The 22431-nt window shown below is 42.8% G+C and overlaps 1 protein-coding gene across 1 annotated transcript; it reads right to left on the reverse strand.

Annotated features, from left to right (window-relative positions):
• Nucleotides 1–5110: 5110 nt before the first annotated feature.
• Nucleotides 5111–20360, reverse strand: npm1b (nucleophosmin 1b). Its single transcript, XM_068594244.1, has 11 exons — nucleotides 20276–20360; nucleotides 19907–19989; nucleotides 19156–19275; nucleotides 18745–18838; nucleotides 18020–18108; nucleotides 17639–17700; nucleotides 17380–17449; nucleotides 13389–13487; nucleotides 9242–9337; nucleotides 9059–9133; nucleotides 5111–7634 (listed from the first exon to the last, which is right to left on the reverse strand). Exons 1-11 carry the CDS (start codon nucleotides 20322–20324, stop codon nucleotides 7581–7583), a joined length of 891 nt encoding a protein of 296 aa, XP_068450345.1. The 5' UTR covers nucleotides 20325–20360; the 3' UTR covers nucleotides 5111–7580.
• Between the last annotated feature and the right edge of the window lie 2071 nt (nucleotides 20361–22431).

The raw sequence follows: 22431 nt of genomic DNA on the forward strand, positions 1-22431 counted from the left end.
ATCACTTTTTCCCCCCAGGGCAAAGTCATTGTTCCATTTTGAAAGCTCTCCGTGAATGCTTGAAATGTTCCCTTGATATTTTTTCCCTCTGCTCGTTTATTTGCTTGTATCCAGGTGATGTGCCAACCTGTCACATCAAGCACAGACGGCCTTATTTCCTCAGAGCAAAGGTCAAAACAATTGTCATGGGAGGGATGGGCGTGTGTGTATGTGTGTGTGTGTGAGTGTGTGTGTGTGTGGATGTGTAAAGACCACTCAGTAGTTTTAGTTTGACGTGTTACAAACTACCCGAGGAAACAGACAATGTTAAAAACATACTCAAACGTGAAAGAGGTTCCGACGTCTTTGCAGGCTTTTGTACTGAGAGATGCATCATTGTATTTTTCTGTATGACAACACAACATTCTTGCACACACACTGTGGTTGAACACAACATCATTTGATCCCTTTTACGCCTGCAGAGTTTTGTCGCATATTAAAAGGAAATCAGCTGGCTTGTTTTAGGGAACAAAGAGGCTAATAACAATAAAAAAATACATAAAAATACTTTGTCCACTGGTGCAATATCATCACAATACGTGGCCGATGAGAGGTAATTAAGTCCAAACACCCACGATATCTTCGGCTGCCACTTGGGGCCGCCAAAGTGCAGATCCGACCGTGCAGCTTTCACAAGGTTGCTTCTTGTGCAGCACATCTGCATGTCCCACGTTAGAGGAAAAACACTGAGCTGCTTCCCGACTTGTTCTTGATGATGCTTGTCACCAGTTACAGCACTGGCCACATGTCCTAACCGCAGAATTATTATATAGTATTAACACGTGTTAACAACACCTGTTGTCATAACATGAGTTTAACATGAGGAGACGCACAGATGTGTTTAAAATCACATATCCCTCCGTTGGGTCGTGAGAAAAAGAAGAAGAAGAAGAAAAAAAAGAGGGCGGAAATGTACATGCCTGCAGAGACATGACCTTACATTTCTTTCCAGCAGAGATGAGAATGAAAAATATTGTCCTCAATTAGAAGTCCTGCAGGTAAACTCTAGAAAGACAAATTGACTGACACATGATGTTGCTGAGGTTTTGCAGAACTTCTACTGTCGTAAAACAACACCGAGCAAAAAGAGCTCACATTTAAATCTATCGATCCACTTATATAAGGGGGCGTTACTTAAAAACATAGTTCCAGTGTGTTTAGGGGCCATCCACCACTGCTTTTAGCTTTCAAAACTGCAGTTGTACAAATGCAGGCAGAGGCGTTGAGAGTGAGAGAGTTGGTCTGACAGTGGTGTTAGCATTCCCCGAAGGCAGTTTAAAGAACAGTGTAGGGTGAGGTTGCATAATCTGTGCCTCAGATTCATGGAAAAGAGTGCCTGGTCTTGAGAGAGATGTACTGACACTTCCAAGACGTCTGGAGTGAGACTCTTGGCAGCAGCACAGGTGATTGTATCAAATGGAAATGTGTAGCTTAATTAACACTCGTTGCTACAAGCCGCACTCACAAAAGGAGGCGATGAAGTGTTGACATGTGTCTGAATTTTAATGTGAATTTGAGAGTTTGTTTCTTCAAGCACATGTGAAAGGATTAGTGTTTTTCTTCCATAAAAGACTGGATGCCAACTCAAAGAGGGGTGGACACTCAAATGTGTTTTTTTGTAGCTTTTAATCCAACTATATGACTGAACTGTGATGAAACACAAACGATTCTGGAGTTAATATTAACGTTTCTTTACAAAATGACGGTGCTTACAACGTTATAAGTCCAGTGTTTGGGCTTTGGCGGCATCTAGTGGTGAGGTGGCAGATTGCAACCAACTGAAACTTTTGCAAAACGTTCAGGAGAACTGGTTTGGTTTGTTTGCTCTGGGCTTCCGTAGAAATGTGAACATAAAGACGACATGGTCTAATTCTTCGGTTGGGACTCATCTATGTTGTGACAGTCATATTTAAAAAGTTATGTTGCCGCCGTCGTATAAGAGACCGGTGGATGTCACTGAGTAGAAGACTACAAACAAGGAAACATGGACGTAATATTTACATTTTATGAAAAGCTTAAAGGAAAACCTACGAGCTGACTGGAGGTCAGGCGTGGGTTAAACTCCGGTCAGGCTACCTCATCACCAGATATACCAAAACATATTAGGATTTCATCTGCCAAAAGCCAGAATTTGCAGCCTGCACATTTGTATATTTTTAGTGTTTCACTGCAAAGATTTCTGCCACGGCTCATTGAGCAGGTAAGTCCAGGTGAAGGCTGTAACACGGTGTTGCTTCCAGGAATTAAATCATCAATCAACGACAACCATGACACGGAGGAGACTGGAGATGGAGGATAAGGCGAAGTCTAGAGATACTGAAGACAAGATTGTGTAAAACAGGCTGCGAATCAGTTTGAGCTGTGACGGAGAAGAAGAGGGGAGGAGTAAAAAGACGTTCTTAATGAGCCTCTTTTCATCATCTTTGGTGTTTTAAGAAGAGAGGAAAGGTTCAGATGGATGTCTGAATGTTTTTTTGAAGTCAAATTCTGGACAGATTTGCCACACATTGCACCTTTTAAAGCTCTCATGACCACGGCATCCCTCTGAGTTCTCATGATTTAATTTTAAGAAAATTGCAGGCAAATTAAGTTTTGTTTGTGCTAAAATGTTCCAGAACAGTACAGATGATTCACTTTGGATGAAAGACTTTTACATCTCTCTCTCTCTCTCTCACACACACATGCACACACACACACACACACGCACACACACACACACACACACACACACACACACACACACACACACACAGAAGAGATCACCCTCAGATGTCCTGCCCCACATCGTGTGACTGCTGGATTAGGGAAAAGAGCGATATTTCCCTAATGGCTCAGTGTTGTGTTTGGCTGGCGCACACGAGTGGGAAGTGATACCTGCAGTTTCACGTGCACAGCACACCTGCCTCGTCCCCGTGAGCATTTACTGGTATAGCGAGGCGCCAACAGGATCAGGAGGACCATTAAAGGGCCGGGTCACCCGGGGTCACGAAGCTCTGGTGGCCGTATTTGCACAAAGGGAAATAAACTCTGCAAGCGGCTCTATTTTCTCTCCACTGGGGGTCCACAGAGCCACTTGGCCGGCCATTCCTTATACATATACTGTGTATACGTGTGTGTGTGTGTGCTTTGGGATTTTGGCGCGTGTGTCAATACCTCCAGGCTGGTTCAGTCAAACCCTGGACTGGAATTCAAGACAACCTCAGCGGGGGGATTTCCACGAGCCTCCGAGTCGTCTTGTTTGGAACACAGGATCGTGCGTCATGCCGCGGCCGCATCCGCCTCACTTCCTCGTGGCTACGGGGCAAAGGACGCTTCAGCTGGCAGTGAAGTAATGCCTGACTCACACTTCAGGTAAAAGCTTTATCAATTTATATCATTACGAGGTCTCGCTTTGAAGTGCAAAAACGCCCGGGCTTCCAGTGCCATCCACTGGCGGTTACAGTTAGCGGGAAGGTTTCCACGCGTATACGCTTTGAAGGGAACTCACATTCGCGCACGCTGAACGCACTTTTTTACTGCAGCCACTTTAAAATGTCCCGTAGCAAGCTAAGCGCAGGCGTAACGGATCAAAATCAAGCGTGGTCGTAGTCTATAGTGGGCCAGCGTGAACCCTGGCCCACCGAAATGGAACGGGGCCTTGATTCATGCCGTGTGTTGCGGCGATGTTTACAACAACGCGTGGAAATGGACCATGTGAGAGGGGCATGTTGCTGCAATTTCAATTGTACAGTGACATTGGACCCACAAACGCCTTGTTAAAAGTCGAGAAACAAATTCTTAAGTCGGTATATTTGCTCAAATATGTTCTCTTTTCTGCACAAAGACTTTATTGCTGTTTCTGCGTCGCAGCTCAGTAAGATCCATCTGTTTGTAGAAACACAAAAGATATCGAAACACTGGGAAACACATTTGATTTTAAACTTAAACAATGTCAAGGCCTCATATCTTACCTGAAAGTGGGTAACTTACATTGAAGGCTTGAGAAAGGAACATGTTTCACACCTTTCTACCAATACATTTGCCTTTGAGACAAGTTTTTTTGTTTGTTGACCATCCGTTCTTAAAGAAATAAGAATAAAAGGTCGGTGTGGGACGTTTCCCCTCGCAGAGAACAGCCACACATCAAGTGATGTCACTGACCCGCCCCGACGTTTCAGCCTTGTTGAACCAACACAGGTCTTCTTAGTGGATCTGAACTGAACCACGTACCTGTGAAGTACATTCACATCACTTTTCCAGGCCTGGAGAAGTGTTGGAAAAGAAAATGAAACCCAAAGAGTTTTGGACAAGTCAGGAATTTACTTTACAAACAGGAAGTTTTGGAAAAGTTACGATTCAACCCATTTAAAATCTTAACAGAACCACATATACAGGTACTAATTATTTAAAGCAATTTCTTTCCAGATTACCATTGTAGAAATAACCATACGCCCCTTGAAGTAACCTCTTGACTCCATTATAAACAGAACAATAGCAGCAACGTTTCAATGGACACGTGGCGTTGCACGTTTTTGTTTTTACAACAAATTGGAAAGAAATGTGAAGTAATTCTTCAAGGAGGACAAATGATATTGTTGTTGTTTGATAATGAGGGAGACATATCCAACATCTTGGTCTTTTATGTCCTCCTCAATGACCAGATGTCCGCCGATAAGCCTGTGGACATAATGAGAACAGATCCCACGTAGCAAAACATGGAAAAGTTAAATAACCATGTGTCAAAATTTCCCCGCAACTTCTCCAACAATGTTCTGGCAACTTGTTGCTCAGAATGCTTCTTGACCTTTTGTTATTCTTTTTTATTATGCTGCTGTCAAAGTCCACCGTGAAGATGCAGTCAAAGAGCTGACACACACACACACACACACACACACACACACACACACACACCAGTAAACTCAGAATGAATAAACATACAAAATAAACACTTTGTCTTGATTATGTTTTCCACTTAACCCTTTGTTACGGACATGTTATAAATGTTAGAGTCAAATTATTCAGATTATTAATATTTTGTCCTGGTTTACTGGTAAAAAACAACAAACAGAATAAGAAGATGCGTGACTCAAAACCAGTTGGAATTTACTTTATTCAGGTAAAAGTTACATATAGATAATAAAAAAACAACAACGATGGATGGATATGTTCATCTGAACAAAGCATGAATGAATAACAGCAGTCATGCATAAACTAATCAATAAAGTTTGACTCAATGAACAAGATGGACTTTCTTTCAACATGTGGAGTCGGCTGCAGCCGTCGTCACCTCGGCAAATATTTCAGTGTAATACAATTTAATTTGCATTGACATCTGCAGTAAACATGTACGAGCCTCGTGTCCCGTCAGATCTAACTGAAGACGCCTCTCGTCGCATGCGCATGCTTCACTGGAGGGGTTTTAGGTCTCTGACAAAAAGGCAATAAAGAAAATCCAGAAGGGTCATTCGCTGGATGGAAACAGCACCGAACAAAGGTTCCTCTACTTTATTCTGATACGATAGTAGACACTTCAATAAAAGCCAAATGTAAAAACACACATCAGGTTATCAATGAAGCTCACAATGTTTATTTGTCCCCCTACAGGACATAATGAGATACTGGCTTCAAAACACAGAATCAAAAGGACAACTTAAAGACGACAAACACTTTCTACTCATAAAACATTTCTATACCAGACTAGAACACAACGTTTCAAACAAAGATCAGCACAGCGACAGAGCCGAGCTGCAAAACCAGCTCTTATAGCGAGGAAGATGAAGTGTGCGCTGAGAAAAGAGCAATGTTCAGCGGCCGTGCTGCTCAATAAAAGCAAGAGAAAAACTGTTGATTTGGTTTGATACAAGAGCAATAATACAAATACAAATGTAATATTTCGGTTAATTATCGGACTTTATTGACCTAAATTAGTTGAAGTTAACAGCCAAAGTATTTAAACCATCCTTTGCAGACAACAGGAGGGTTGAAACAAGCAATTTGATTGGTTAAAGATGGTCTCTAACAGCCAACATTTGACTCATAAAAGGCTCATAAATACAGGATCAGGACCGGATACAGGATCATAAACACATAAGCACGGAGCCATTGTATGCCTATTGTCATCGGGGCCCTGATACACAAGAGTGCTAACAATTATGTGGTTGAGTTCTTTATGGGGTTTCTGTGAAGGTGACGTGGTTCTCTGGCATTACACCTTGTGATTAAGCCGTCATAAATAAGATGTTCTGTGTTCACAGGCTTGTAACCAGCTTTTAGTGCATTAGAGTTGAACACATTGAAAGCAGTGTTAATACCACAACATACTCCTGGTGCTAGTTAACAATCCATTGGCTTTGCTTTTGAACTGTGTATTACTCTGAGACTCGTGTACAGCTGTGACGGGGCTATAGGGCTCATCATTTCTCCACTGCTCTTATGAGAACTGATTTTGCTATTTCACATTCACTGTAATAAAAACTCTCAGATTTGGATGTAAATTTCCACTGCAACAAAATCAGAAATAAGTCGGGTCAGCGGGTTTTGGATAACGCTAAAATAAAACTATTTGAAAGTTTCGAACGAGTCTTGAAGGTTAAAAAAAGAAGATGAACGTCACTGTTCTCCTCCAGAAAAGTCTCCAGTTAAAAACATGGATAAAACTCAAGAGACTGATTGGAGAAGATGTGACAGGAGGGTTACAGCTGCACACATGTACACGGATAAGGATGTTACCGTTTCTAAAGTATGAGTTTGAGTGAAAATATTTAATGAACAGCTGGATCCTCTGTGTTGTTGGCCAAGTTGTGAAAGAACGACAAATACTGTATGTTCTTTGTTGTTGTCGAGACTTAAACAAACAAAAACGTATCTCGACGTACTCCTACAGGATGAATGTATGTACAGAAGTAGAGAGCGATTATGCCACGACACATTCTACGGGGTTTTTTTGCAAGCTAAAAATGCGTCGTGAAGCAGGACAGACCGTAAAAAAAAAACAAAGCAACACTTTGGAGGAAAAAAAACCTTTTCATGGAACATACTGCTCAAAAATCACACAAAACGGGTCTCTGATTCATCTGTTTACAGTCCGGATATTTAAAGGCACATTCTGCAATATCTCCCATTGCAAGGTTGACTTGTCGAGGACACGCGGCGTCACGGATGCGAAGCACCTGAACCCGAACTCGGCCAATGTCCTAAAAACTGCAGAGCGCGCAGGCGACGACATATCTGAAGGAAAAAGCAGAAGACATCTACGGGTCCTAACTGGCGGCGCTGCAGCCTCCCTCCCCTAGAGGTGGTGCAGATGACGGTGGGGGAAAACGCTGCTAATCGCGATTGAGCGAGTTTCTGAGTGGATTAGAAACAAGCTCCGGGTGGTGCTTCGCATCCGAATCTGATGACACCTGCATCGAGAATGGATTTACCCATTTTTCTCAGCGCTCGGCCCTTCTGTTCACTCCGAGTTAGCGATGGTGACACCATATAGGGGCCGAGGAGGAAAATCTTGCTGACTGTGCCTTTAAATGTCTTGCAGGACGCAACACACACACACACACAGGTTGTTACTTCTTCTCAATCTTCAGTGTTTGTACAAAAGCCCAAAGGTCCTTGACCACCTGAGGAAGAGGAAGGGGGGGGAGGAGAGAGAGAGAGAGAAAATAAAAGCAGAAGAGAGAGAAAGGACACATGAAATTAGAAATCTTCCAAATGAAGTGCTGCACAGCCGCATGACTCACTTTTACTCCGGCATGCTTTTGTGCGTCTCGCCTGTGGGAACACCGAGTGTAGACGGGGCTGCCGGGGAACGACGAGGGGTTGGGTGGGGGCAACAGTACATACCAGAGTGTATGACTAGGTGCTCCAGGTCTGACAGATCTCAGACCTTGGCTGATGAAACCAAAGCACTTCCACAGATGTTTCTACACAGTGGGATCAACCCCCCTCCTCCTCACACACTCTTTCCCTTGTCCACCCAGCCCTAGTGCCGGTCTGAAGAGCTTCCACCTGCTCTCATAACCGTACAGTTAACGCTTTAACACCGACAAGCCATCACAAATTCATATTTGAGCAGCCCGTTATGAGCGACCGCCTGCGTATGAATACAGAAAACACAGCTTCCCCATCCAGACTCACTGCCGAGAGTCCGTTAGTCTGTGGCGATCATCTAAAGAGGGTTTTGGGTGATTAATTCGTGCTCCACAAAACAAAGTGCAGGGGGCAGTTGTTTTTCTTCTGAAATGACAAGCAGCATTAGAAAAGATTTAAGTCCTGCATTTAGGAAGGGAAAAAAAAGCCCCTCTTTTGGGTTGGTCAAAAGGCCTTGAATGCGAAAAGAGACTGGTACCATCCACATACCGCCAGTCCCTTCATTAAGGCTACAAAAGACACACTCCAGTAAATCAGGGAGAAAGAGTTCGCCTTGGCAGGTGTACTCCCATTCCATCTCGAGAGAGCCCGCTGACACAAAATGAATATAATTCAAAGCGAACGCGCCGCGCCGGAGAGTCGTTTGAGGCCGAGTGGACAGAGTACGGTACGAGGACGCCGTGAACAATGACGCATTCCTCCGCATCGATCACGGCAACAACAACAAAAAGAAAGAGCTCTTAAAGCTCAAAATGAAGGCTGGTGTGACTGTGCCTCTGGCTGCAAGGCAAGTGTTTACCAGGCTGAATGCATTGAGAGCAAAAACACACAGAAACCTTTTTAAATATCTTTTTTATTCTGTATGTATATCAAATACAGCTATTGTAGAGTTGTTTGGGTTTTATTGCTGTTTTACTTTCTATTCTTATTATTCATTTTTTATTTTACTATGTGTCTCTTGCCGCTGTAATCCTGCAATTTCCCCACTGCGGCACTAATAAAGGATTATTTTATCTTAAAAGAAGCTAGAAATTGATATAAATTGCACATTTGAAGTGAGAGCAAAACATTTTTTTAAACGTCTCAGATGCCTCGTAGTCTCAAGATCATGTGCATTGTGCGACCAATAAGTACGCGTGCTGCATAATACATGAAACGGCTCACGATGACTCACTTTTTTGTCCGAGATTTTCCAACAACTCTTGGCGTAATTCTCCAACTTCTGCTCGGTTTTCGGCAGCGGTTTTCCCTAAAAAAAAAAGAAAAAAAAAAAAAGCCCATTAAATCATCAGCTTAACCGCGCGTCAGACATTCAATTAAGAGCGGTAATTTGCAAAACAGAGGATGACAGCCTTACCTCCTTGGCTGCCGTTGACAACCTGCTCTTAATCTCCGTCAGAGAGAGAGATTTAGACGGGCCGGCCTGGGGTTTGTCTTTTCCTGGGGCAGGTGTCTAGAAATATATATCAACTAGATAAGAAACACTGATTGATATGTCAACTAGAGAGAGATTTATGGAGCTGTAGATAAATAAAAAAAAGAAAGCTTCCTATTAGGACCACAACATATCTCCTTTTACTCTTTTTGTTTTTTTTCTCCCGTGTTCTCACTTGAACTCTTTTTGGTGATGGATCCATCCGCTGACCAACGGCTCTATCATGACCCGTTTAGTCTGGGTCTGTGTTTACAGGCTTGGCGTGGGCAACCGGCTGGAAGAGGATAAAAGCACCAGCAAGGACAACAAATTCTAGCCTAATTACACCATCCTTTTTTTAACTATTACATCGGGTACAAATTATGGTTTTATTGTTTGCAAGCAGGAGAGGGCAAGCCCCGACTCTCCAATGAGTAACGGGGATTTGTTTGTCAAAAGTGTTTTTCCCCTGATGTCGAATCCTAAGAACTGGACTGAAGGAACACAAGTTAAATTCATGTCAAGCTGTTTTTTGTATTTATTTATTTGTATCAAACTCAAACATATCGCTTCTAACAAGCAAAAGATTACACTTCTACACTTCACCCCGTGTATGGACGGTCAAGGCTGAAACGCTACCATCACACGCGACTCTCCTTTTCATCATTTCTGCCGACATTCTCCGGCGCCATCTCCGCACATGACGAGCAGCGTGAGCGCTGAACTCGCCGGCCCCGCAGGTGTGTTCAGACCCGGGCAGCCGAGGCCCCAGAGGTCCTCAATTAGGAAGTGTCTGGATGTGACACAACAACAACACAGACACACACAGACACACACACACAGACACACACACACACACACACACACACAAGGCATACGCCATGACTGCGTGTTACACAAGCCCTGGAGCTTGTCCCTGCATGTAAAGCCGGTGTGGAATCCAGTAAAATTGCAGGTTTCATCGATAGCCAGAGACGCATGTGAAAGAGGAAAAGAGACGAGCGACTCCTCGAGGCCTGCGAGTCAGACACGGACTCAAACGCACGAGCAAATGGACAGTGCAGTGCAGTAACTGATTGTCTTAGTTCAGATCACTTTTTTATTTTGACAGAGCAGTTCAGGAGCTCAGCGGGTGAAGCATGGCACTGATGGTTTCAGGGTAAAGGTCACGAGGCCTAAAGGAATTATTAGTAGGTCTGAATATAACTGTTTGTATCAGATTCTCACATTATCATTTGAGTCTGAACCAAAGTGTATTGAAAGCAAAGAACTGTTTATTTTTAAAGATTCAGGCCACTATAAACACTAATTTGTCAGAGACGTAAGATGCAGGTGGAAGTGCAGAAGGACAAGGTTCTGCGGTCAGTAAAGGATGAGCTCCTACTCCAACTGGTTGTTTGGATGAAAGCAATCAACAAATGTCATGTGTTACCACTTCTTACTTCAAACACCTTTAGCAACTTCAGACTGTTGAAAAACAGGGTGAGACTGCAAATAGTTAAAAACAGGTGGAATGTTCTGGAGAAAATAAACTCTCTTTCTCTCTTGCAATCATCGGTCCCTGTCCCCAAGAGAGAGCAGCATTTTATAGCACAGATCAAAAGGTATAAAAAGGGAAGAAAACCCTGACGCACACATACCACACTACAAAAGAAACAGCGCATATGCTGCTGGCTCCCGGCCAGACAAATGTACTACGTATTTATTATTTATGGGAAGTTCTCGACTTCCAAGGGACAGCTGTGGACCTGAAACAGCTGATAAACACAGCGCAAGCTTTTTCATCTGGACCAGACGCTGATTACAGATGCCACGAGACATGGAACTTAATCACAAGCACGCCATCATTTGATGCAGTGTCTTGTCCTTCAATCCAGGGCAAACACATGCTGTGACACTTTTGGCTCAGCCGGGTCGGCCCAGAGGTGGCACTTGTCATTTTGTTGGAATGAGAGCAGTGGAGGGTCGTGTCTGGGGGGGAGAAACCAGCTCCAACTGCGACTTTAATCCTATACCTTGTATGTGTAAACAAAAGGGGAGTTTTTTTTAAAATGCGAATGCCATGTAGTTATTACTTGACATCCTTACACTCACGGGAAAAGTCAAGAGACACAAACAACACAGGCACCTGCTGCAACACATGTCAATCAGTCGCTAAAACAATGACTCACACCCTTTTGGGGATAAGCCTGACACAAGTGGTGTGTACACTTTACGACTCTGACGTGTGCTCCAAGGCATCGTCTACTCCCAACACATCAATCACAAGACGCCAGCTGCAAGATAAAGTGACTTCAGATCAGTTAGCCGGTTCTCATGTCGAGCCTGTTGCACGAGGAGGCGCGGCCCCACGCTGGGCCGCGGAGAGGTGAGAACGGCGGTGCTGGCAACACATCTGACGGGTTCGATCTAATGACCAGTCACCTGCGTTTAGCGGGGAGAAGAAGAAGAAAAAAAAAAACAGACATCCACGCCCGCTTCCCCGCTCCTCAGGGGCATCTGGAAGCGCAAGCTGCACCAGACATCAAACGCTGGTAATGGGGAGCAATTGGGAGAAGGTGTGTCCAGGAAGTGAGGGGTGTGAAGAGGTTGTAGAGAGGGAACAGTTGTTGTGGAGAGGTGGGGAGAGACGGGCGGGGGGGTTGAAGCTCCACGGGCCAGAGGGTTAAACTGGCGGGATGGTTTCGGCAGATCGGCTGCCCATCGGCTAATCCTCCAGAGCATTTCAAGAGCCGCTGTGTTATGTCTGGACGGCGGCCACCGCAGAATTAGCTGCACTCTCCCACATACACACACACACACCCAAAGAAATGAACCCCAGGGGCCCTGGGAGGAGGAGGAGGAGGAGGAGGGGTGCTTTATCGCCTCAGAAAGTCTGCAATCCAGAAGCTCCGTGTTCAACATGATACAAATCACAGAGCTTTCCATCGAGACGTCAGAGAGGAAGTGACAACGTTCTCCTGCAGCGTTCTCCTGCAGCGTTCTCCTGCACTGTTCTCCTGCACGTCTTCAGTGTGTTTTTATCCCACGAGCAGCCGACACATAACCAACGCCTTATCTGAGCCGAGTCTCCGTCCAAGTTTTTTTTTTTAATCACAGTAACATAACTTGTGAAATGTGTGAGCTTGCGGAGGCGCTTGCCAATTTGTATTTCCCTCGTGCGTATGTGTGCAGCAGGGAGTTGGAGGGCATCAAAGTGTGGGGGGGAGGGGGCTGCAACTCAAGACGTCGGGGTCAGGCCAAGGGGTCACGGGTTTAAACCTTGCCTCGGGAAACCCGTTTGGAGGTCAGGTGTGTTTGCTTAAAGAGAGGCAGAGTTCAAGCTGTGGGTTTTGAGAGGCGGCCGTCCAAGACATTCCATCCAAGAAATTAACTATCAGGTTGAGCTAATTGCAATGTGCATTTATCACATTCCTTGGCTGTGTTTTTTTTCTTTGGGGGGGGGCATGTTTTAATTGTGAAAGCCAATAAATGTAGACAATTACCTGAAGAGACAGACACCTTTTGTCCTCTCAGGCTCGGGCTTGACCAGAATGTATTTCACACAAAAAGGTTTTTGAAGCGCGCTACATTGTGCAACGCATTTTGCTGGCAGGCCGTATCAGGTTTTTCACCTCAGACTCGCTGTCAGAAGTGGGAGGTCCAAGTCTGTTTACAAAGAAGTACCAGGTTTTACATTTGTTGCTCTCCACTGACACAATACATTGCGTACATACTTATGAGAGCAACACCATGTCTTTTTGTTCAGGAATTAAGTTGCTGAGGACAAAATGAATCAGTTCCCTGCACAAATCTTACCAGACTAATTGTTTTAATGATAAGAACAAAGAAAAGAAACAGGCCTAAGATGGGGAGGCGGATGTAATATAGAGTTTTTCCAGATGTCAAACATCACATTATGTTTACATCGGGAAAAAAGAAAACGAAACAAACAAAAACAGGTCTGTTTTCACTGCATCTGTTGTCCACCGTGTGCTGAGTTGACTCTAATAACTGACCCAGCTCTGCAGCAGAAAGGCTGTCAATCGGCTAATTAAATAAGCACAAGCGACCACGGTCAACGCTGAGCAGGCGACGCGGCCGTTCCTACCTTCGTCTGTGATTTGCCTGCTGGCCCCGATGGTTTCCCTGCGGGGCCGTTTTGCTTCACCGGCGTCTTGTTGGGCTTCTTGGCTGGAAACGCTGAGATCTGAGAAGAAGAAGAGCACAACCACGACCCATGAAGAACGACGTCTCCACTGTGACGTCCCCACGTATGTACACATGTTGAAGTAATGACAATTACAAGAAAAACTACTTTCTTCTATTGAAAGCAACTTTTTACCATCAGACTGTTGTGTTGAATATTTAAAGTGACAATGTTAAGCTCAGGAAATAAATGAATCATTGCTGTAAACAGAACCAAAAGGTGAGAAGAGCACATTGAGGGGGGCACCACACTGAAGTTAAAAGCAGCTGTAAATGTAATCAACACTTCATAAAAAGTGCCACGACTAGCTTTGAAGAAACTGAATGAAATCGCTCAACTCTGCTGCAAAGGTGGAGAAGATGTGATCGCCGTGCACGAATCGATACAAGATATATTCATACACCATCGTATCCCTTGTTGGTTGGTTTCAAACTCTGTGTGAACGCGGACTTTCCGGCTGTTCCCTCCTGACATGTTATGTTGAATATCAAGATAACCTTCGGGGCTTTGTGTCATGTTGTTATGAAAACTCCCATATCAAAGTAATAATTGCCGAGGCGCTTTTATGGCTGACAAATACAGTTTTTGCCGTGTAAGCGTAATGTGAACCACATTTGTAGTGAAGTGGAATTGTGGTTAATTCCCTTCGGTCTTTTGCCATGAGGCGTTATTTTTCACTCACCCTTGTAAAGTCATAACAATATCAACGCTGCACATGTGAACTATCGTTAAAAGCATGTTAACCCGTGAAGACTGAAGTGTCCATTCCACTACAAATGATGTCATTCTGGCGGCTAAAGGAGCAGCGGCAGCCCTGATGTCAGAGACACAATATAGCAGCAAACACCTCAACGCCATATACAGATATGGTTGAGTAACGTCTACCTGAGAGGAGACCGAATGTGAGCTGTTATTTAAACTCGTGCGTGTTCACGTAGCCGGGCCGGCCAATCGCCACTGCTGTGCCGGACTTGCAGCTGATGGCGAACGCCGTCATCGCCAAAGTGTAACACCTCGCTTGTCTGATCAGATGCTGGTCATTGTTCTCCACACTGGAGGCCTTTCCTGTGGCTCTCAGTCGCCTATGTAATTACCTTGTAATAGCCGAGGCAAGTACCTGCGTTTCCTGAGCACCAACCCTTTTCCTCGGAATGGGCTAGAAGTGTAATTGCCTGTGTTGACATAACTGCTACAAAGGCAATTACATGTGTTAGTTCCTAGAGCAAAGCCTGGTACGAGAAGATGCTGGAAGGAGGTTCCAGTGCGGTTGCCAAACTTTTGTGTAGTTTGTTTTGGCAAATCAGAGGAATATTAATACACAATGGACACCATTTAATGAAATAGAGGAACATTCCTCAAATCCTCCATAGATGCACCTCAGTGTCTGTAAATCTTATTCTGAACTCCCCTGGTGTTAGCCTCTCCTTTCTGTGTTTAATATCATCCTTATTCACCAGACCGCTGTGCTTCTCCCACAAAGGGAAGCACACCACGAGAAGACTCGAGAGTTTAGACTCTGAATCCATTTTAGATGTGAACAAAGTCCCTGTGCTGCTTTGTGTGATGTTTGGATAGAGACGTTAGGAAGGTGTCTCAGTCGGAGTGAAGACCTGCTTACTGCACTCCTTTGACACATGACCACATTGAAACAATTAGCAACAGAAACTGTGTTTCAGTAACTCACTCATTACCCCACTTGGTGTCTCTGTCGCGTTCTTTGTTACGACTAGTTGGAGGTCAGCTGCAGGACTGCGAAGAATGCTGCGCTCAGCGGCGCGGTCTGGAGGCTCACGCGGGGCCGTCCGGAGACGCTCAGCGCCGCAAACCATGTCGTCTTTTTGCCGGGACTCTCCTCAAATATCAGGGAACTCAGATTGTGTCGTGTTTCTAATATTATTCCTAACACAAACACAAAAGCTGCTCTTTTGTCAAAATGATGATGATCGGCTTAATTTGAGGACGTACGTTCATGACAATGCTGTCAAATTTAATTGCAATTCAAACATCTAAGTACAAAAAGGCACACACACACACACACACACATGCACGCCCCGGAAGGTTACGTGACTCCACCAACAGGTTCGCACTTCACAAATGGCGAAAAACACAAACATCGGGTGACCAATGCGAATCAGAGTGCCGTTGAACTTAAAACTGAGTTCCTATATTTGTCACTGCAATGCTGCACAACAACTCAAATTGTCCAAACTGGAAGGTAAATTATTGGATTCTAAAATGAGTAATATGTCTCAATTTCCTAGATTAAGAATCGGACCGAGCACTTGATACCAACTGTCCATACACACATTTTGGTTGGTCCATTGACATATTGCTGATTTAGCGGTCCAAATCATAATAATTGCTCCCAGCCCTACTTTCTTAAGTTCAGTTCTTTCATTAGTAAAGAATGAGACGGGGATAACCGCGGAGCTGAAGAGAGGAGGGGTGAAGAAAAGGATTAAGGTCACGGAGGGGGAGGAGGAGACGGGAGGAGGCGGAGGTGGAGGTATTGGAGGAGAAGACAACAGAATAAATCAACAGGTGACAGAAATGCTCAGCTGTCATCTGACCCCGAGGCGAGGATCGGCGCTCACGTCGCAAGTATGCGCATCTGCCCTGCTTTGATCTTTTGCCTGGCACAGTTTGCACTTGGATAGCGTGTTTTAACCCCCTCCCCTCCACCTCCCCCCCAAAAAGAAATCACAAACAGACACCGACGTAAAAAAAACGAGGCAGATACACACATGCACCCACACACTTGCAAATGATTGTGGTAACACGCAAAACAAGTGTTCAAAGGGAAAAGGGCCAGGTGCACTGCTGAAATGGCACGAGAGACGATAAAAAAGGAGCAATCATATTACCAGTGGGATGACAGAGGGACAAAGATATGCAGTGTTACAGAAAAATGAGGGAAGAGGTTTCCCATAACTTGTGTATGTGTGTCTTTTTCTACATATGTAGGGTAGAAATTCTGTCAATGTTTGCAGACTGTTTGCATTTATGCAAGTGTGCTTACACATTTACAGTAAGTCTACATGTCTACAGTGTGTATCTGTGTGTGTCTCTTTGTGTGTGTGTGTGTGTGTACAGGATAACATAGTGCTGTCTTGTTGGTGAGACGGTGAGAATCCAAGCAGATTACAGAGGAGAAATCCGATCATTACGCCACACAGACCCTGTGTTTTACTCGGAGGAAAACAGGTGGGTACATGAGCGAACAGGATGGAAAAAAAAAAAGTTCCATGTTTTGTCTCATAAGAAAAAGGTGGACGGTCAGCGAGTGCAAGAATGGGAAGGGCCTGCTGAAATGAAATGCGACTATAGGATACAGGCTGAGGGAGTTTGCATGATGTGGTAGAAACAGAAAAGGGGGAGCGGGCAGAATGCAGACACACACACAGAAAATTCCTTTGACGCACACAAAAAAAAAAAGCCTGTGGCTACTCTGACACCTGGTGGACAACTGGGGACTGGAGACACTCCAAACTGGTTTAATCTGCTCTTCGGGATTAGTGAACCTGCCAGTGACATTTAGTTTGGTTTGAAAATGAGTTACAAACACTGCGAAAAAATCTGTATCTCATTTTAATCTATTTAACTATATTCAAACATACTAAAAAAACAAAAGCTATTTAAATTCTTTGGTGTCTGTAAGCCAGTGGAGCGGTTGAAGTAGAAGTGAGAAGCAGCATCGGTTCAGACTGATTTCATCAGGCCTATAAAACATCATGCCTTTGCTTTACGTGATGTAAAACAAATGATACATTAATGATATCACTACACACCGCATGGTTTGAAAATATCACATATTTGAGGTGGCAACATGCATGAATATTGCCGTACATATACACTCTCCTTGCCTAATGGAGATACAAAGAGAAAAGCTTACTTTTTTCAGCTCTTTTCCAGCATTCTTCACAGGCTTTGCATCATCTTCATCACTTTCGTCCTCATCATCACTACAACCCAGGAGGACGAGAACAAACATTAACTAAGGTTGAGGTTTATTTCAGGTAAAATGCTATATAACATGCACAAATTATAGAAAAAAAACATGGCGCATGAAAATATTCCTTGTATTATTCGTGCATAGAATTTAAGATTTTGGGGAGCTAAATGTGTGTTTTTTCCAGCATTAAAAGACATACTCGTCATCGTCATCGTCACTGTCGTCTTCATCGTCGTCGTCAGTATGCATCTTTAGTTTTTTCTACAAGGAAAATGAAACATGATTTTGTCAGAAACATCTTTAGCATTTTACAAAAGGACTGCGGAGTAATTTATTCATTTTCAAGTTCATATCTTTCGAATAAATAACAATAAACCCTTTTAAATCTAGTTTTGTGGGCGTGAAGCACACAATTAAACACCACTGCTACAGACAATAACCTTTAAGAACCTTATACAATCTTGCGATCACGTAAACTTAAAACTAAGTGTAGAAGAAGAGAAACTTTTTAATCTTCTGGATCATTTCTCTCCAGAGTTGAAGCAGCTCAGCGGCTGAATGAAAACACAGAGGTCGTTACCATTGGAAGCTTCTTCCCCAACATCAGGCCCGCCGGCCGCTTCACAGGTGAGCTGTTGTTCTCCTCTTCATCCTCTTCATCCTTCACACCTACAAAAGCAAACGCAGGTTACTCATTTACTCATGATGAGTTCTGTTTCCCTGAGATTTACCTGGACAGGTACATTCAAACATTTTGGAAACAAAGAGTGATAATTTGTCCACAGGTAAAAATGCTAAAAACTCTAACACTATTAGAAATAGACCGTTCAGTTTAGTTTACTGCACACCATGTATTTAAAAATGTTTGTATGAATAGTTTGTTTTAGGTAGAAGAAAAGCCCGAACATCTTGTGCATGAAGATATTTCTATTTATGGTTTATGATTTTGGGAAATATATCCTCTTTTAAGTAGTATAACACACACTATATGAATAGACTGTTTCGTTCCCTGTGAATCAACGTAGAAGTATTTAAAGCTATTGTGATAGATATTTGAAAAAAATCATTGTATTATTTGTAAAATCATTGTTTGTGATGAGTTACAACAAAAAGAGTAGGCCTGATTTTCTTTTTTTTAAACTCCCTCTCATTAACCGTGAAGGCGCAAACCCAGTTCACGCCAAAATGGAGCTGACGTGCTGCCTTTGACTGATTTATGTGAAATTGTGAAGTACATATTATTCCCAATACAAACTGTGAGTTGAAGCAACTATCAGTAAAAGCAGCTGTTGCCCAAATACTCACTAACAAAATGCTGCCCGCTGATGTGAACTGGTCCAGAACCAGACTGGAGGCGGAAGGTAACAGGAGGTGTGATCTCAAATCCCCCTAAACTCATCTGGACAAGAAAAAGATCAGTCACAACCACAAAATATGTACTTAAATCACTTTTAATATACTTGTTGCATGCTTTATTAGGATGCAGAATTCACTTTTCCGTTCCACACTGCTGGTTTCGGTTTACTTCACAGCATAGAGGAGTTTTTCTTTTCAGTTTTTGTCATTTTATTAGGCTAGAGAGACATTTTTCTTTTAATATTACAAACAATACACGTATAGTAAGTATTGTTAATGATTACACGTCACAATAATTATTTAGGTATATATCATTGAGTAGCCCATCAAATACTTCACAGAATGATGTCAGTCACTCACAGAGGGCAGGACGGACGGTTTCAGGACAACCAGTGGCACTTTGGTCGATTTCCCATCATACGTGAGTCCTTCGATTTCCACCATGTGGAACTTATCCTCAGCCTCGGCTCCCAGACACACCTGGGAAAGCAGCACAGATGACCACCTGCAACACCACCTGCATGGCTCCATAAGCTTCAGTCTCGCTCCTGATACCCTTTGACTGATCTGACGCAGCGCCGCCAGCTCAAACTGCTTCTTCATTGATTTGACAGAAGACTATCAGCTGTTTAGGTTTTTTTTTCCATTTTGTGGATTCAAGCTGTTTAAAGATTTTATCGGTACGGATCTAATTTTAGGATGAATACATTTCTTGCTTTTCTGTTTCACATAAAAATAAAACATTTGAATTAAAAGCAAACACATTTCAGAATTTGTTTTCATCTTCATTTTTACATTTACATTTTAACAAACCAGAAATAGGAATGATAATAAAATAGAAAAATAAAAATAGATTTCTACACATACCTGAAACTACAGTCACTTGGATATCACATCTAAAATATTAAACTATTCTATCAGAGTTTTGAAAAGCTTTTTCAGGCTTTATGACCCCGCAAATAAAATAATACATAAACTATATTTTCTATCAGGGGGAAGAACAAGAAAACTGCATAAAGAGCAGCTCATTTCGTTTAACTGCTGCACAAGTCAATAAAACACATTATTAATGTATAAGACATTTGTAACGCATGTAACTACTACCCCTTACGGTTTTGAGTGACAGCTGCTGCTCCGTATCATCGTCGTCTACGTCAACTTTGAACTCCCGTTTGTCCGATTTCAGGGTGCAACCTGGAGAAAACGTTACGCGCAACGTGTCACTAAACGTTTCCCTTGAACAAGACACACAAATGTATTAAATAGCTTGCACACAACACACGCTGAAGCTGCGGTATCCCCGCGCTTTGCTCGGCCAGCGAACAAAAGAGCTGAATTGGCGCGAGTAAAGGGGGGAGTTAGCTTCACTTCCTCCAGCTAAAAAAATAATGAATTCCTATTTGTGCGTTATGACGAGACATAAATTATGTTTGTGTGACCGAATATTTTGTTAAAGGTTTGCCAGAATAAGCGAGCTCACCAAACAAGTACATTTGTGGTCTGCACAAATCTGAGATATCGTCCTCCATCTTTGTTGTGGGTGGTTACACTTCCGTAAACGGGTGTGACGGAGACGTCGCTGAGCCAATGAGAGAGCGGGACGTGCCCGCGGTTTGTGAAAGCAGCAGCCAATAGAATTAAAGACTGGGCGGGACATATAAAATCGTGCGTTCTTGAGGTTCAACACTAGATGGAGCTCTCGTAATAGTAATTAAGTAAATAACCGATAAATATGAAAGAAAATATAACTCCAATAATTAGAAATGTTTTAAGTCATGCATTATTCATCAACAGAGGCTATTACAGTGTTATTGTTATTTAGATTGGTGGTAGTTAGCTGCTTACTCACTTAAATATGTGCAAGGAGAGGAATAGCATGACAGTTAACAAGAAGACAAATAATCTTGACATGTATGATTTTCATGTAAGATCTATAAGATTTGTACGACAACCGATTTTCTCAATATCTGCATGGTCTTTGTACAGTCTTCCTAATTCGTAATGGCTTCTTCAAATACACATTACAGCTTTTTATATTAAGATTGGGATATTCTCCCTTATGTCTATCACTTAATACAGTGTTTGGACTAAATAAAAGAGGCCTTTGGTCAGTAATATTAAAAGGGCAGCCCAGGGGGCAGTTGCGATGCTAAAAGAGTCTTCTGTGGTGGTTAAAAATATTGATAATAAAAACAGAAAGCAGTCAGAGAAGAGATATTACAGAGAAGAGAAATTAACCAAACTGCACACCGTTTATGTTTAAATGTTTGTATCAATAGTTTGTTTTAGAGGGAAGACAACAACTTGTGCATGAAAATATTTTATGATTTTGGGTTTTGTGAAATACATCCTCTTTTAAGTAATATTATTTAAATCAGATGAGCATGTGGCTGAAGGATTGAGGATGTAAGTTGTACCCTTCCTTTTTAATAAAGACTATATTTGATCTGTATTCCTCGTCGTACTCTCAATACTAGAGCAGAGGAGATTGATTGTTTTCCTCTTCACAGGATTTTGAATCACATTGGTGAGTCGACTTCTCAGAGAAAACACCCAAAACAAAATGTCAGAAATTGTGCAACAGCAACCGAGTTGCTTAATTGTGAAACGTCTTTGTAACCTTAATGAGAGCCTCAGAGTGAGTCAGCACGGCCGGCCAGTGTTGAGCAGGTGTCGATGATCCGGAGTGCCAGTGTAGTTCACCCACAAGGAATGAGTTGTCTTCATGCATGCCTGAAAACTTGAGAAGGCATTAATGTGTCACAGGCTGCCAGGGCACGTCCGCACATCCGTTCTCATGGCAGATATGATGTTGTTGCACTTGGACTTGGCCAACACATTTAGTTTAGTGCAGCTCCCTGAAGGTGAAGGGATATAAGAAGGTCCATTTATTATATTTAATAATACACAGCCATCTTTAAAGCCTCTTTATATATTCTTATATTTTGTTCCTATCATGACTCATCAGAACATGCCTTACCACCAACAGCACTTACTTTGCACTCATGTTATGTTTATATCTGTTTATATATATATATATATATATATATATATATATATATATATATATATATATATATATATATATATATATATATATATATATATATATATATATATATATGTATGTCTTTGGTGCCTTTTTGTCATCTTGTATGCAAACATGCATATCACTATTTGTATGTGTTTATGTGAGCCAGTGTGTGTGCGTGTGTGTGGGGCTGTAAGAGTGTGAGAGAGGGCCATGAGAGGCGTCGTGTCGGCAGGTCGACTTCACTCTGAAGTCTCTGTCTTGCTGTCAGGATGCAGAGAGAGTTCCTCATTCTTCACTCAGATGACTTGATGCTCCAGGACGCATCCTGCTTCAGCAGCCGGCAGTTTAAGTCGAATAACCATCATATCGTAGCGTACATCCAGAATCAGAATCAGAAACTTTTTTATTGCCACGAGAGTAGGTACAAACGAGGAATTTGTCCTGGCAGAAGGTGCATCACAGCAACAACAACAACAACAACAACAGCAACAGAATATGATGGCATATGTGAATATTACTTTAAAAGTCCCCTACGTGATCTGGTGTTTAAAGACATTCTGAATTTGTTTGTACATATATATTTATAAAAATCAAATCAGGTT

The sequence above is a fragment of the Clinocottus analis genome, unplaced genomic scaffold (assembly GCF_023055335.1).
Source record: "Clinocottus analis isolate CAN_PGR_092001 unplaced genomic scaffold, fCliAna1.0.p SCAF_10, whole genome shotgun sequence".
NCBI lineage: Eukaryota > Metazoa > Chordata > Actinopteri > Perciformes > Cottidae > Clinocottus > Clinocottus analis.

Coding starts and splice junctions, on each gene's coding strand:
- npm1b (XM_068594244.1), bottom strand. CDS start 20,324: ATGGAGGACGATATCTCAGATTTGTGCAGACCACAAATGTACTTGTTT. Junction 19,276..19,906: donor AGCAGCTGTCACTCAAAACC/GTAAGGGGTAGT, acceptor CTGCTTTCCCAG/GTGTGTCTGGGAGCCGAGGC. Junction 17,701..18,019: donor TGGGGAAGAAGCTTCCAATG/GTAACGACCTCT, acceptor TTTTCCTTGTAG/AAAAAACTAAAGATGCATAC.